This window comes from Ascaphus truei, chromosome 3, assembly GCF_040206685.1.
Source record: "Ascaphus truei isolate aAscTru1 chromosome 3, aAscTru1.hap1, whole genome shotgun sequence".
NCBI classification, from domain to species: Eukaryota; Metazoa; Chordata; class Amphibia; order Anura; family Ascaphidae; genus Ascaphus; species Ascaphus truei.
Genome location: NC_134485.1, coordinates 78,429,706 through 78,446,156, shown reverse-complemented (window position 1 = coordinate 78,446,156; position 16,451 = coordinate 78,429,706). Strand labels below are relative to the sequence as shown.

General features: G+C 43.7%; 1 protein-coding gene across 2 annotated transcripts in view; it reads left to right on the top strand.

Moving 5' to 3' along the window:
* MNT (MAX network transcriptional repressor) overlaps positions 1-16,451 on the top strand; it is a 108,509-nt gene that overhangs the window by 28,682 nt on the left and 63,376 nt on the right. The window contains exons 2-4 of one of the 2 annotated variants that reach the window (XM_075594366.1): positions 1,838-2,429; positions 7,667-7,708; positions 8,731-8,842. In XM_075594366.1, coding sequence (XP_075450481.1) covers positions 1,838-2,429; positions 7,667-7,708; positions 8,731-8,842 — 746 coding nt within the window. The remainder of the gene's footprint in view (positions 1-1,837; positions 2,430-7,666; positions 7,709-8,730; positions 8,843-16,451) is intronic. The other variant, XM_075594367.1, reaches the window with a different exon arrangement.

Here is a 16,451-nt window from a genome sequence, read left to right as displayed (position 1 = left end):
CCCCGGAGCTGGACAGCGTTAATGTCGGCTCCAGAGAAGCCCTGGTTCTGGAGAAGGTGCCGATGTTACTTCATAGAGGTTTAAATCCCTGTGTCACGTGAGCCACTAGGAAGCTGCGACGGGTGACCTTGTGGTTTCTTATTGGCCCGCGTCATGCTCGAGATTTAAATCTCCATTTTCCCCCCCCCTGGCGGGAAGTTTATCAGGAACCAGGCGACGCCCAGAGCTAAAATGAAAGTGGTTTACCTGGCCAGATCCCCTGCTTCCTATACATGTAAAAAGAAAGATGGGGAGGGGGGTAAGTTTAGGGGAAATTGCCCTTGTTATGGAATGACCCGCAACATATTATGTTACAGGTCCCTCCAGCACTAAAGGGATTTCTTTTACTTTTTATTTATTAAGACATATTCCTTCTTTCCCTTTTCTTGTAGGTAACAAAGGGGGGTGAGGGGGTACCTACCGTGTACGTGACGAGAGCTTCATGAGCAAGATCTCTACACACTAGGAGACTACAATTTGTTGGTGCCAGCTATCTTAATGGAAACCATGGTCTTTGTTTACAGGGGCAAGGGAAGCAAAGAAAGGCAGTCGGCTGTGTTGGTCCTTCCATGTGGTAACAAAGGGAGGGAGATGTTTTCGAACCTCTTGGGGTCCTTCGTCGGGTCACCCGACCACCTACTCCCTCTCCCTCCCTTTGTTACTACATGGAAGTAAGGACCAACACGGTTACCCACCCTTCTTTGTCCGTCCTTTTCTTGTAACCAAAGACCATGGTTTCTATAAAGATAGTTGGCACCAACATATTGTAGTCTCTTAGTGTGTATAGATCTTGTTCATGAAGCTCTCATCACGTACACGGTAGGTACTATTAACCCCAATAGTATGTATTTCATTGGGTATGAATGGAAAGTGTCTTCTCTTACCGCATTTAGGCCTTGATTTAAAAAGCCAAGAAAACAAACGGATTCTCTTTTTCGAATGTTTTGTTATTATTTCTGGTGCCCTTATCTGCAATTTATATCAGTTACCCCGTCATTTCACATTGTCTAAAAGCTTATAACTATCATAAGAGTAATATTTTTTCTTGTGTAGCACAGCAGTATTAATGTGTGCATGCAAAATGTGTCGCTGGCAGAAGAACTTACAATCACTTTTTGGTAAAGTGCTGTGTATATCCGGGGTCTTCAACTGGTTCTCCAAAGGGGACAGCTCGGAAAACATTCAGTAGTAGAAGGGCCACCAGCTTATTGTAAGGTCATTAACTATACATTTTAAGAAACATCAAAGTTACATGATTTCAAAATTTTGAAGTCTTTATCACATCTGTACCATATAGATTTACATTACCGTAAATTACGAGTCTGTTTCAATGTGACAAATTGCACTTGGCTCCTGCTAATTTCACACTAGTTGCTGAAACAACCGAGAGTCCAAGAGCCGCATGAAGGCCCTTCGCTGGTTGCCACATGAAGGCCCTTCGCTGGGTGCCACATGAAGGCCCTTCGCTGGGTGCCACATGAAGGCCCTTTGCTGGTTGCCACATGAAGGCCCTTCGCTGGTTGCCACATGAAGGCCCTTCGCTGGGTGCCACATGAAGGCCCTTCGCTGGTTGCCACATGAAGGCCCTTCGCTGGGTGCCACATGAAGGCCCTTCGCTGGTTGCCACATGAAGGCCCTTCGCTGGTTGCCACATGAAGGCCCTTCGCTGGGTGCCAGTTGAAGAGCCCTGGTGTACAGGCTTGTTAAGTGTTATTACGGGCAGAGGAGGCAGCAATGCAACAGTGATACAAAAGTGGTTACGTTTAGCTTAATGCACTCTGTTTTCTTTTTATTGCAGAGGAAAATGATAAGCTTCTGCTGGAACAGGAGGAAGAGGAGGAGGAAGAGGAGGAAGAAGAAGAGGAAGACAAGAAAAGTGTAGTAAAAACAGAGGAAACCATCAACTTGGTCCCTCCTGATCCTGTCTCTACCCCAGCGCCTCCACCTCCTCCACCCCCACCGCCAACCCTGGTAGCACCCATGGCTGTCATTCCCCTGCCCGTGGTGACCAACACTCCTCAGCCAGTAGTCCAGACACCCCTGTCACCCCATGTTGTACAACGTCAACTGCCAGTGGTCAACCCGCCCGTTCTCAGCAAGGAAGTGCCCCTGGCTCCTGTTATCCAGCGGCCATTGGGCCCGGCGCTCCCTGAGATCAAAAGCGCACCTCCGAGCGCAGGAAGCCCCAAGCAGCTACACCATTACCCAGCTCCGGTGCTGGCAATCACACAGCACCACCTCATGCAGCAGCAGCAGCCTATACAGCCTCAGCCTACTGCCCTACAGCACCCACAGCAGCAACAGCAGCCTCCACCACTGCCTCTGGGGGCTCTCCGACTACCAACAGTAGACGATGGGAGGCCTAATGATCAGAGGAGGAGACCCGGAGGGTAAGGAATCACTGGCTGATTACATGGTGCAGTATGTACTGGCAATACAGCAATACAGGGGCATCATTTGTTAAGGTCAATTGGACAGAAACATGTTATTTATTAATTTTCTGTAAAATAGTCTCCGCTTGTGACAAAGTCCCAGACAGGATCATGAACAAATGATAGTAACAGGTTGATGGGTAAAAGGTGGGTGATTGCTGCATTTCTTACTAAAATGTGAGAGGGGGAAAAAAAGCATTTGACGTTGTTTTTTTTCATCGGAGCCACAGCAGGCGCTGCTTGTTCAGCCCAATATATTTGTTTTTAAGAAAAGAGACATTGAAGTCAAAACGCACAATGTAGCAATTGGGTGTGTGGGTCGTGGTACTGTGCAGTTTGGTTAAGGCTGAAGTGGCATTTGGCTCCCGAAGCCGAATCCTTGCACTGCCAGAATGGATGGCATTGTACATGCGCTCTCTCTACTAGCCAGGGCCAAATGATTTTTGTTCACATTGCCTTCACTCTGCTGTTTCATTCTGATCACACACTTCATCATGATATGGTTTCCTCCAGCATCTTTGTAGTTTGAAAAATGTTCTTGCAAAGATATATCTGTGGATGCCGTTTTAAAATGGCTGCCACTGCATCCATTCTGTTGGCATAAGGAGATTTTCTGACCACCCCGCATGTCCCTCCCCGACCTTTCTGTGGTCGCTCTTGACTTTCAGCTTATCGTGGTTACAAACCAATTTTGAATATTTTTTTTAAACAATAATAATGTTTATTTAATTGAAAAGTTATGGGCCATGCAGATTATACTGGTCACTGACCTTGTTTCTTTTGGCCCCTAGAGAGACTGCACACTTAAACGCCATATCATGTTTTAGAGTCCGGAAACGATTTGGATAATCTGTATGAACCTTTTTTTTCCCCCCCTACATGGGAACCAGGGGGTCCTCCGTAGCTGAACCATGTTATGTTTAGCTCTGGAGACCCCCTTGATCCTGAGAGACTTAACGTTATAGTTGCCCTTGTCTGTGCTTCCAGAGGAAACCAAATGGGCAGAAAACCTCATGAGTCCCGCAGGCCAATAGGAAGCCACAGCATCATCAGTTGTGACTTCCTATTGGACGGCCATTTAAATGCCCTGGGAGAACACCGGTAGGCATTCTGTCGATAACCGGGAGTAACTAATAATAACACACTTTGGATCCCAAAGACCTTGCCGGGATACCATCCTGTAATATTAGCGTGATTGCTGCTTTAAGTGTTTTGCGAGAAGATAATAATGTCTTTTTTGCGGTGCTGTAAATGGCAGCCTGTCTAGCTTAATGTGCAAGGTGGGAAAGCAACGGGCTAAGCCTTGATCTTTGTGGCTTAACCTTCTTCAGCTGGGACAATCCTATGAAGCTATCTGCTTTAATGAACTTTATGCAGCAGAACTGTGAGTTCATAAACCCAAACCAATTGGGGGCTGAAGTTTAAGGGGAACAGACAAGTTATCAGTAATCTGACCAACCGTATCAAAGGTCTTCGGTCAATAAACATGGCACCGCTTGTATTGCTAAGTATAGAAAACAAGGTGCAGCCCTGTTTAGCTGTGATGTAGTGTCTCATACCTAGCACTTTTTTTTCATAGAGGAAAATGAATGTGTCCTGCACACGTTGGCATTCCAGCCCAAATCCTACTAATTTCATAAACACTGGAGAGTTTTTTAGTCAGTCTTTAAAAAAAAAGAAAAAAATTGTATCTCAGTAGTTTTTACAAATGAATTCATGTATATTTTTTATTCTGTGTGGAGGTGTGTGAAGTTTGACTGGTCACTTTGTGAGTTTTCACCCAATTGTATGAAGCAATTTGCACATTTGCAAAAAAAATTGTGAATAGTTTTAATGACATTTGCAAAATCGCAAAAGTTTATTTATTTATTTTTGATTTCATTGGCTTTCCCAAAAAAAAAAAAAAACTCACATTTAATGTTTCTGCAATCCCAGAAATGTGTGCAACTTTACGGGGCGAAACGTAATAACTTCTGAGACTTTTGCACATTAGAAATGTCCATAATTCACGAGTTTGTATTGCACTTCTCTAATAGGCTCTTACGTTAAAATAATGCAAAAGAAATTAAGTAAAACATAGTTGCTTAAACAGCAAGATAAACCCAGTTGGAGTTTTTTTCTTTTCAGATTTATTAACCAGTCCCCTGACAGTGAAGATTGAAATATTTGTTCCCCAGGCTCGGAGACTTACTGGGGTTTCCCTATAAGATCCCTGGAAGTTGCAAACTGCAGGCCCCCTCATACCTGAAAGCAGCAGAACATTCTGCATTGTGTTTCATTAAAAAATTGAAGCAGGGGGTCTCCGGAGCTGAACTGTGTTAACGTCAGCTCTCGAGACCCCCTGCTCCAGAGATACTTACCTCTGCAGCAGTGCCGGTGTCCCTATAAAGTTTAAATGTCCCGGTCAAGATGGCTAACAGGAAGCCTCAACGGAGGTGTGTATCTCTGGAAGCAGGGGGTTTCCGGAGCTGAAATTAAACCAGTTCAGCTGCCGAGACCCCCTGCTTCAAACCTGTAATTAAACGGGCCAGTTTTGCAGGTTGAACATTGCTTGCATGTTGGCAAATGCATTGAGCATTGGGGGGGAGGGGGTTTGGTGAATGTCTTCCAAATTAAACCAGGATTTTATTACTGAAAATGGGAAGTAGCCAGATGCAGCATTTTTCCCGCTTGCATTTCTCTCCAATACAGTATATGGTTATTGGCCAGGCCTCCTGACAAGGGGAAATCTCTTGTCTCTTACGTTAAAGTGGCAGGCTTTCTTGGGACAAAAGTGAAGTTAGGACAGTGAGATGTTTACTCGGTTAAATGGAACTGATTGACACCGTTAAAAAAAACAGGAATATGTATTTCTAGAAAAACTGTTTGAAACAATTTTGAACCTTTCTATGGTAAACAAAATCTTTTGGGGTGTTTACAATCTTTTAATGTCTTTTGTGGATACTACTATTTGTCTGTCTTTCAAAGTAGAGGACGTTTTTGTTTTGTCCACTGTTCGTATAGCAGTTATAAAGCAATAATTCGTAAAAACAAAAAATAAAAACATACGTAGCATCTTTTTTTTAACAGGACGCAAATAGGCCAAACAGGCTACAATAGAAGTGGCTGAAACTTTCTAAGGAAGTTAATTAGACTATGGGCCTCATGCAGAGAGCAGCGCTATTTAAAATTGGAGAGGGGAATAAAAAGTAGGTTTAATGGAGAGTTTTATTCTCCATATGCAGAAATGGGCGAAATCCGCTATTTTTAGCATTACTGCATGTGGAGAATTGTAAATGAGGAGATGCGCGCAGCTGAAAGGGGAAAAAAAAAATCGCGCATTTTTTTTTTGTTTCCCTATAGTTGGCGAGCTCCTAATTCTTGCCAACTTTAGTTGGCGGAGAAAATTGGAGAAAATCGCGCCAAAAACAGCCGCTAGATGGCGAGCGCGCCTTTCTGAATTCGGATATTTTTCAGACTGGCGAGATGTAGTTTCTCGCCAGCCGCGCGGCGAGATTTTCAAATAGAAAAAAATAATGGCACTTTTTTCCTAACTCGCCATTTTCAGCTGTTTTTAGCGCGATTTTCTCCGGAAAATGGCGAGATTGCAAATAGCGCTGCTCTCTGCATGAGGCCCTAAGTTCTCTGATTATTTCTCTCTTACCTGCTACAGGAGACTGCCACTTTAAGCAGTGGGTGCTTGTAGATTATGCAAACTAAATTGCCTATTCTCCCCTTGAATTTTCCTTATTTTATCAGTCTCACAAAATGACACTGTAAACTAACTCCAATACTCCACAATATCCCGGAACTGTGTTTTTCCCCCTTATTTTTCTTAATACTAAATATTCTCGTATTTTTGCAATACTGCTTTCACGAAAAAATGTGCTCGAGTGAGGAAGGAATAATACTCACTGCATGTCAGGGGCTGGGAAACTCCGGTCCTCAAGGGCCACCAACAGGTCCGGATATCTCTGCTTCAGCACAGGTGGCTCAATCAGTTGCTCAATAGCCACTATACTTGTTCCAGCCAGTGGCTCAGTTGAAGTGCTCAAGCAGAGATATCCTGAAAACCTGACCTGTGGGTGACCCCAATAGATAAATGCCTCTCAGCAATAAACAACAAGGAATGGTTTTCATAGGTAAGTGTGAAATCAGGGTGATGAAGGCAAATATATATATATATATATATCAAATAAAAAGATCACTTGTGAGCACATTCACATGTCTTAGGCAGGTCTGCAACCCTGCCTTTCACCATTATCACCTAGCATACAATGCTTCCACTGCAGCAAGGGATTCTGGGAAATGACATGCAAATGAGCACACAATGTGTCAAGGCGACACATTGTGTGCTCATTTGCATGTCATTTCCCAGAATCCCTTGCTGCAGTGGAAGCACTGTATGCTAGGTGATAATGGTGAAAGGCAGGGTTGCAGACCTGCCTAAGACATGTGAATGTGCTCACAAGTGATCTTTTTATTTGCTATATGCAATACAGTGGAGGGTTCTTGTTGCCTTTTTCACCCACCATAACTTAAAAACGTGTGTGTGTGTGTATATGTATGTGTGTGTATATGTATACATGTATATATGTATACATGTATATATAATTATTTTTTTTCTTCGAAGATAAATATACAGTTTTTGGCTTAAGGAAGTAGCCCGGTGCTTTGTTTCGTAACAGGTTTCAAACCATTTCTGCACTCAAACGGAGAAAGGCCAGCACCTCTTGTCTGATGCACTTAATTAGTCATCGGAATGATGTGATTAGGAAAAGATAATGGAATGCCAGGAACGAATCCAATGTATTTAAAGGCAGTTTCTCGATCTGATTTCAAACCTTTTTACAGTAGCCTTGGTAAAAAAGAGATTGAAGACGTATTAAATAATTAGGTCCACAGACTGAGCAGGATTGAGCGGGTAGGAAACAACCCAGACATAAACGGATTCAAATTGTACTCGGGGTAAGGAAAAAATATATTTTTTCCTGTGATGGGAACAAGTGGTTGTGTTAGGTGTAGCTCCTGTTTCTCCTGCGCTAGCCCTCGGTGTGAGTGAAAGAAGCATTGTCCTGGTGGAAGCACTGCCTATTATGACTATTTTTACATATCCAAACGCTCGCCAGCACTGTGCGCGTTATGTACAGAGAAATAGGGGATTTGCCATTCATAGCCTCTTACAGATCACTTTTTTTTTTTTCTTTTGCGTGCAGGGCTGGCACCCGGGAAGTCCATAATAAACTGGAGAAGAACAGGTGTGTATATAAACCAGGCCCTGTTTCTTGTATACTCTCTGGTTTAAACATCCTGTTGGATTTCAGCACATGGTATGCCTTCCTTAAACCGTCTCAGTCCACAGAAAATGTGCAGCAATGCACGTGCCCTGGGCTTGTGCTGTTGTTATGGACTGTTACCCCTCGATAAAGGGACTCATTCATTGCAGTGCAGCGTGTCGCAGGGCGCTCCTTTAAAGGGAACCTAGCTCATGTTTGTTGGAACAACACTGGATCCCCATCCCCCTCTCGCTCTGATAATACTGAAAAAAGTACTACATGTACTTTTTAAGGTTACTGAAATCCGTACGCAGGACTGTGTGGATTTGCGCAACAGAGAAAGTGCAAGAAAGCAAACTGTTGCACAATTTGCAGACAATGTGCTCTATGGGTAGATACTTTGTTACGTTGCCTTGTTTAACCCGTGTTTGCTTGCAAATGGGAGGAGGCTGTTCTTTGTGTTCCATTTTACCCGGGCACAAGTACTGACACGTAAGAGGCCATGTCTCCCAACTGGACAGACTTGGGGAAACTATATATCTAGGGAAGCAATCGTCTTGCTCCTCAGTGTCAATGTATGAAACGTATTTTTTGTTGTTCCTGTTTTTGCTCCAGCTTGCCATTTGGCGAGGGATGATAGCGTAGTGATAGACATAGTATAATTCTGCACCTGGGACTGTCGCTTTTCTGCCTCTCGTGTATGTCAAACATCTCTGCCAAGGCTCACTAGGTGTAAGTCAAATAAACGACACTTGATTGACTAGTATCTTACACATGGTTCAGGCACAAGGCCAATTTAAGGCAAAAAGAAAAAAAAACAACAGTTTCCATGTGTGTCTTAAGGCACTAGCTGGATAAGTAGCTTCATATCCATTTGAAATGTTGATGGCATGTTAGGGGCCACTTGGTTGAACCATTTACTGCGTGCATATGGTAAATCTGTACAACATGCTCCGTGTAATAAAGCTTTCTGTGATGTGTGACATGCTTCTGTATCCCCACAGACGTGCACACCTGAAGGAATGCTTTGAGACGCTGAAGAGGAACATCCCCAATGTAGATGACAAGAAGACTTCCAACCTCAGTGTGTTAAGGAGTGCCCTGAGATACATCCAGGTAAGGTTATCACAAGGTCTTAAGACTGTGGAACAAAATATAACATATATAACGGGGGTACTCCAATGGTGGTCCCCACTGGTGGTCTTAATAGGGGTCCCTTAAACCCTTCAAAATTAACTTAAGGCAGCACTCTCTTGAAGTCTGTAGCTTTTCTTTCACTAATAAGGTATGCTTTTTCTCTCTTCTCTCTCTCTCTCTTCTCTCTCCTATCTCTCTTCTCTCTCTTCTCTCTCTCTCTCTCTTTCTTTCTTCTCTCTCTCTCATAAGGGCACTCACAAAACATAAGATTCCTAAGTGTTAGATTTATGTCTGAAGCACTTCTTCCCATTATGTGTTATTTGTATTATTTGTTATTTATATGATTGTCATGTGTATTACTGCTGTGAAGTGCTATGTACATTAATGGCGCTATATAAATAAAGACATACATACAGTTGTGTGAAAAAGAAAGTACACCCTCTTTGAATTCTATGGTTTTACAGATCAGGACATAATAACAATCATCTGTTCCTTCGCAGGTCTTAAAATTAGGTAAATACAACCTCAGATGAACAATAACACATGACATATTACACCGTGTCATGATTTATTTAACAAAAATAAAGCCAAAATGGAGAAGCTATGTATGAAGCTTACTGCTTCCATAGGAATTAAGATGCTAAGTAGCAGACAGGTGCTGCTAATCAAATGCCCTTGATTAATTGATCATCAGCAAGTGTGACCACCTCTATAAAAGTCGAAGTTTTAGCAGTTTGCTGGTCTGGAGCATTCAGGTGTGTGTTAACACAATGCCAAGGAGGAAAGACATCAGCAATAATCTTAAGAGAAGCAATTGTTGCTGCCCATCAATCTAGGAAGAGTTATAAGGCCATTTACAAACAATTTAAAGTCCATCATTCTACAGTGAGGCCTGTAGAGTCTGAGATGTAAGTCTTGTTTTTTTGCAATTTCTCTGAGCATTGTACGGTCTGGCCTTGGTGTGAATTTGATGGGACGTCCACTCCTGGGAAGATTGGCAACTGTCTTGAATGTTTTCCACTTTTGAATAATCTTTCTCACTGTAGAATGATGGACTTTAAATTGTTTGGAAATGGCCTTATAACCCTTCACAAATTGATGGGCAGCAACAATTGCTTCTCTTAAGATCATTGCTGATGTCTTTCCTCCTTGGCATTGTGTTAACACACACCTGAATGCTCCAGACCAGCAAACTGCTAAAACTTCGACTTTTATAGAGGTGGTCACACTTGCTGATGATCAATTAATCAAGGGCATTTGATTAGCAGCACCTGTCTGCTACTTAGCATCTTAATTCCTATGGAAGCAGTAAGCTTCATACATAGCTTCTCCATTTTGGCTTTATTTTTGTTAAATAAATCATGACACGGTGTAATATGTCATGTGTTGTTGTTCACCTGAGGTTGTATTTACCTAATTTTAAGACCTGCGAAGGAACAGATGATTGTTATTATGTCCTGATATGTAAAACCATAGAATTCAAAGAGGGTGTACTTTCTTTTTCAAACAACTGTACATACATATGGGATGTTTGTGAACCTCTGACATAGAATATATTTTATATTCTACTGCTCAATTGCAGGGATTTTCCTGTTAGCAGTATTAAATGTATTCATTCACTAGCTTATATTTTTGCAGTAGCTGTGAATATTAATTATATCTCGCCCTCATATGTCGCATATGTCATTCAGACATTGTTCCAAGTAAATATCAGTGTGTATTTTAGGTGTGGCGCGTTGGAGCAATACAATAGTCTTTGGAGTATGAAACACAGGTTTAAATGCCAGTGCCAACTCATTGTGATCTTTTCAAGTCACTCTTTTCCTGTACCAGAGACGGTTACATATTAGATTGTAAGCTCCTCGTGGGAAGACCTGATTGTCCCAGACCAAACTCTATGCACTGGCCAGTGTGTGTACTTGCTAAGAAAAAATATTACATGTCACTATGTAAGATAATACAGTTCTGTTTACAGAAGGAAGTGTGGTTAAAAGCTATTACAGTATGCATGCATCAAAAGGTTATAAAAACGGTTATGGTGCTGTCATCATGGCCCAAGGCATCTGCATTGTATCACTCACTCGGAAAACGCTATTATTTATACATTTCTGAATGCTGTTTTATTTTATTTCTTTCATTGATATCTACTGTATGCAGTTGTCTTGGGGAACTGGTGTATTGCAGTATACATAAACTGTTGCCCTCACACCAGCTGCTGAGGTTTATTAACCCCTTCCAGCACAGCGTGGCCTGCAGCGTATTGCAACACAGCGTGGCCTGCAGCATATTGTAACACAGCGTGGCCTGCAGTTATAGCAACACAGCGTGGAATGCAGCGTATTGTAACACAGCGTGGCCTGTAGCGTATTGCAGCACAGCGTGGCCTGCATTGTATTGTAACACAGCGTGGCCTGTAGTTATAGCAACACAGCGTGGCCTGCAGCGTATTGCAACACAGCGTGGCCTGCTGCGTATTGCAACACAGCGTGGCCTGCAGCATATTGCAACACAGTGTGGTTTATTTATCACAATTTCCCAGCTGCAAACCTGGAGCACAAAAATAGCACAATTGAAGTCTATGACATTTGTTCTTGATAAAGGTGGTGCTGTTTTTTACATCATTTGGTCCAATGTCACTTTTGGGAGACATTGATAAATAACCCCTAATGTGTTTCTGGTCCATCTGCTTTACTGGTGAAAGGGCATCACCACCCATTCAGATCAGCTGGTCTTCTCCTTTCTGATAGGACCTCTATCACCCGTACCCAGCTTCTCTACCTCTCCCAGCCCCCAACTGCTCAAACTGGGGGAAAGGCTGGTGCTGAGGTACTGCCCTTACACCAGGGGTGTTTAACGTTTTTTTGGTTATGGAACTCTAATAGCGCGTCTGAGATCAGATGCAATGTAAGGAACCCCAACCCTCTCTAATAGAGCGTCTGAGATCAGATGCATTGTAAGGAATCCCAACCCTCTCTAATAGCGCGTCTAAGATCAGATGCATTGTAAGGAACCCCAACCCTCTCTAATAGCGCATCTGAGATCAGATGCATTGTAAGGAACCCCAACCCTCTCTAATAGCGCGTCTGAGATCAGACGCAATGTAAGGAACCCCAACCCTCTCTAATAGCGCGTCTGAGATCAGATGCAATGTAAGGAACCCCAAACCTCTGTAATAGCGCGTCTGAGATCAGATGCATTGTAAGGAACCCCAACCCTCTCTAATAGCGCGTCTCAGATCAGATGCATTGTAAGGAACCCCAACCGTCTCTAATAGCGCGTCTGAGATCAGATGCATTGTAAGGAACCCCAACTCTCTCTAATAGCGCGTCTGAGATCAGATGCACTGTAAGGAACCCCAACCCTCTCTAATAGCGCGTCTGAGATCAGATGCATTGTAAATTCTTCTGTTTTTGGTACCATTTGTAAACGACCTGAAAATGTCAGGGAATCTTTCAGGGATGCTCCCGGAACCCCAGGGTTTCTAGGGAACTTGGTTGAAAAACACTGTCTTACACTCTGTGTCAGCCTTGCCAGAATATCACAGATGCCAGCTGTAGGTATTTCACAAATGTAACCCCAAACTGTGGACATTTTTAAGGCTGTGTAATTCAGGGATTGTCTATGTGGATATGGCATCAGTTTAGTGTTGCACATGTCCTAACGGAGGTGTGTTCCACACCGACACGTTGGCTATTTAAATACATGCATTAGTCGTCAAGTTTGGTCTGCCATCCTGCTTGGACGTTTTTCCTGGAAATATACACACACACACGTAGTATTCTGCAATTCACCATCTTTTTTGTTTTTTATTTAGAGGTGGTAAGAAAACTGTTTCCCCTCAAACCTGCAGCATTTCCAGTATAGTCTGTAAACCCAGTGTTCAGCAGTCAGAAGGTGTAAATCTGCATTTGCAGTAATTATCTGACACACCATCATCAGTAGAGATGGGAGAATTTGCCCAAATCCGTTTCCTGGGGTAAAATCCGCAAACGGATTTGGTCGATTTTAATCAAAATCTGCCATTGGATAAAATCTGGGGACGGTCCAATCCGCGGATTCAGCAATTCGGTGGCGCATATTTAAGAATCCGCCAATGGATTGCTGAATCCACGGATAGGATTCTACAAATCCGTGGCCGGGTTGCGAAAATCCGTGGAGTGTATTGGTAATTAATAATAATAAAATCCACGAAGCGCGAATCGCCCCCCTTTTGACCGCGAGCCGCTGAAATTTGTGGACCAAAGGAACAGGCTGGTCTGCTGCGGATCCAAATGCGCCCCCCAAAATGGCGCATCTCTTGTCATCAGTGTGATGCTAGCGGTGGGCAGTATTCTATATGTATCTGAATTTAGTGTAGAGATGTGTATCTGCAACTCACCACACGGGTTCAAAAGACAAGGAGAATAAGGCGGCGGCCATGCTGCCGAAGGCCACGCGAAGGCGCGATCACATTGCCTTTAGGCATTGATCGCGCCCATAGACCGCGCGTGCGACAGCAGGAGGGGGCGCACGAGTAATTAGTTCAAACTGAATCCTCGGCGCGACGGGCAGGTCACGTGAGTGGTTTGCCCAATGGGGGCCAACTAGCTCCGTGACGTCACAGACACGCCCCCCACGGCGCGCCTACCTTGACCACAAAACACTCCCGCTTCACGCGGGTGACGTCATGCGCGCTCATGCTTTCATGCAGTCGAAGGCTGTACGGACCCAGGCTAAGGCTGCTGCCGTGGTGATCGCGACGGTGCGCAGGAGGGCGCGCGCGGCGCGATCACACAGATGTGCCTCAAGAGGCTGTCTATAGGGCGCACGAGAGCAGCGGCGCCGGCGCTCACGATGCAGGCGAAAACAGAAAAATCTGTTTTTTATGTGCGGCGGCCGGGTCACATGAGCAGTTCGCCCAATGAGGACCAACCAGCTCCGTGATGTCACAGGCCCGCCTCCCCGTCTCCTCTGCATGCAGGACACAGATCTCTCCTGCTGCAAGCAGCGGGGAGAAGCCGAGTGAACACTTGCGCCCTCTCCAGCGTTCACCATGGCGGCAGCCTAACGCAGCCACATCCAATCATCATGCTGCTTCAATTGCCTGTTATGGAGATCTCATGAGGCAAGTAAATTGCGATGTATATGTATACGTAATAAGTAAAATGGTAAAATGGGGCATGTAGGACATATGCTGCAATATTCCCTTAAAGACACTTTAAGGTTTTATGGCTCTTGTCTGTTGGATCTTTTATGCATAATGTCTCCTATGCCTAATTTTAATTATAATAAATATACATTTTAATTAATCATTTCACCACTGATACCTCTGTCGCGGTCAATTGAAGGGTGAACAGTGTGGATTTTTACACACGGGCGTGAGACAGATCCAAAACTGCCATGGAGATTTACAGTTTAATATAAAATGGGAATGAGAAAAACAACAATTGGATTTTGTGCTGAGAAAACCATTGGCACTCGTTTCATTGGAAATGTTCAGGAGGAAATTGCAAAACAGAGCCCGAAACTCAACATACCCACTTTCAAAAGTGTTCCTCTCCGTCTGTGAGCACAGGCAGAGAAAGTAAACACAAAACAGACTTGGATAATCTGGTCATAGGAATCTCAGGGTCTGATCCCCATAGGTCCTGGTTGACCGAGCGATGTGCTGCTTCTTCAATGCATTATACAGGCGGTCCTCGGTTACCCGCTGGAAGCCGTCCCGCAAACCGCCATCGGATAGCAAAACGTTCGGATTGCGAATCCAATCCGCTGCGGAGCGTGTTCCGACATCGCGGAATGCGTTGGGCGGAATGCATTATGACGCGTCGGGTAATCCGTTCGACGGATGACAGACTGACAGGCAGCGAGGACCACTCTGTATGCCTTCCTGGCAGTGAATGGGGGTTATAATAAGCAAAAAAAATATATATATTGTTTGTAAAATTATTATTCCAGATACCTGTAAGGTTTTGCAGACGTGCCTTTATTTTAGCTATGTATCTGTAACGTCTTCAGATTAATTGAATCATTCAATAAAGTCCCAAGCGCCCGTTCAAGTATTTTTCAGCCGAAAACCGACCCCCGCTGCCGCTTTTGGACTTCACTGAATCAGCTCCTATTAGAGGCGGTCAAAATCCGAGTACCATAGAGGTTTTTATGTAGTGGATGTCGTGATTGTATCTGAACGTGTTGAACCCCTTCCTTTTCTGGGGAAACCAGGCGGATGCTGCTGCTATGATCGCCTCTGGATATTCTGGCGACAGCGACGTTCCCGTGTGGTTGTGAATATAAAGCACTGCGGGGGTAAGAATGCATTAGCCGCGGGCGCTTTCTGAGTCACGCTTTCCCGAAGTAACAGGATTAACCACTTCCGTGCCAGAGGTTGGACTCTACAATAAGAGCCCTTTGCAAGGCCTCTCCGGCAACATGGGGATCAAGAAGTGTATTTTTTTCTCTCGAAATAATAAACTCAAAAGCTTTCAGTCTCGATTTAATCCCTAAATACTTATGTTCTTAAAGACTGCCTCTGGATGATGTGAGGAGTTTAGGGGGGGGGGGCGGACCGCAACCAGTTTTACGGGCAGAATGTAGGCGTTAGTAATAATAAAGAAAACAGTACGACAAGTAAATTAAAATACAATTATATGTGAGGGACAAAAAAGTTGGTCATTTTTTTTCTGGGCACAGTGTAATTATATTTTTGATTTATTGATATTTTCACCCACTGAGTCTAACCAACATTGGATCACTTTGATTGAATCTCTTGCATTGTTAGGGGTCAATTTGCGTCTCTCCTATGGAATAGGTGTAAACTGTCTGCAGTTCCTCTTGCTTATTTTGCATTCACATCTGATGGCAAAAACAGGCACAAAACGTTCTCGCTCTTCCATTAGCTGGATGCTCCACAATAAGCCGACCTATGAAGTGACATTAGAATTAGTGGCACATTTTAGTGGCTATTGAAAGACCTACTTGTCCTCTGTGACTTTAATGGGATGTCACCCTACTACTTAAAAATAAAATTCACCTATGAATGTATAAGTATAGTTAAAAGCGGCATTATTTATTAACCCCTTCAATGCCACGGAACATATCTGCCTGTTACTCCCCTTGCCTTAATACATTTGCATGTCCGCCTGCTGCAGAAATGTACTGCAGTTGATTGTTTATGTATTTGAGCTTTCTATGCCAGTCCTTTCGTAAGGAATTCTTTCTGGATGTGATTGTCATACTTCCGTGGGATCGCTTGTAGGTTGGGGTCTTGATGTCATTGGCACACAGCATGTCTGCCCTCCCACGTCCTGTGCCCGCTCGCTCACAGCTTTGTTGTGATGTTGCTGCAGCAAAGTTGTGAAACAATTCCGATTCGGAGAACAGAAATTGAAAGGTGAACAAATAGTTGAAAGCAGCAACTACTTGAGCTGTTTGCTGGTATTGTGCTTTTCGATGGGTGGTTGCTGGAGGAATGTTAATTTACTATTAGAATAGCATTAGTACCTGTGCATAATTGCTGAATTTTCAGTATGTAGAGATATACAGTATTTATCGGAGTATAACACATCATTTGGATCAGGGATGTCAAACACCCGGCCCGCTAAATGTTTCT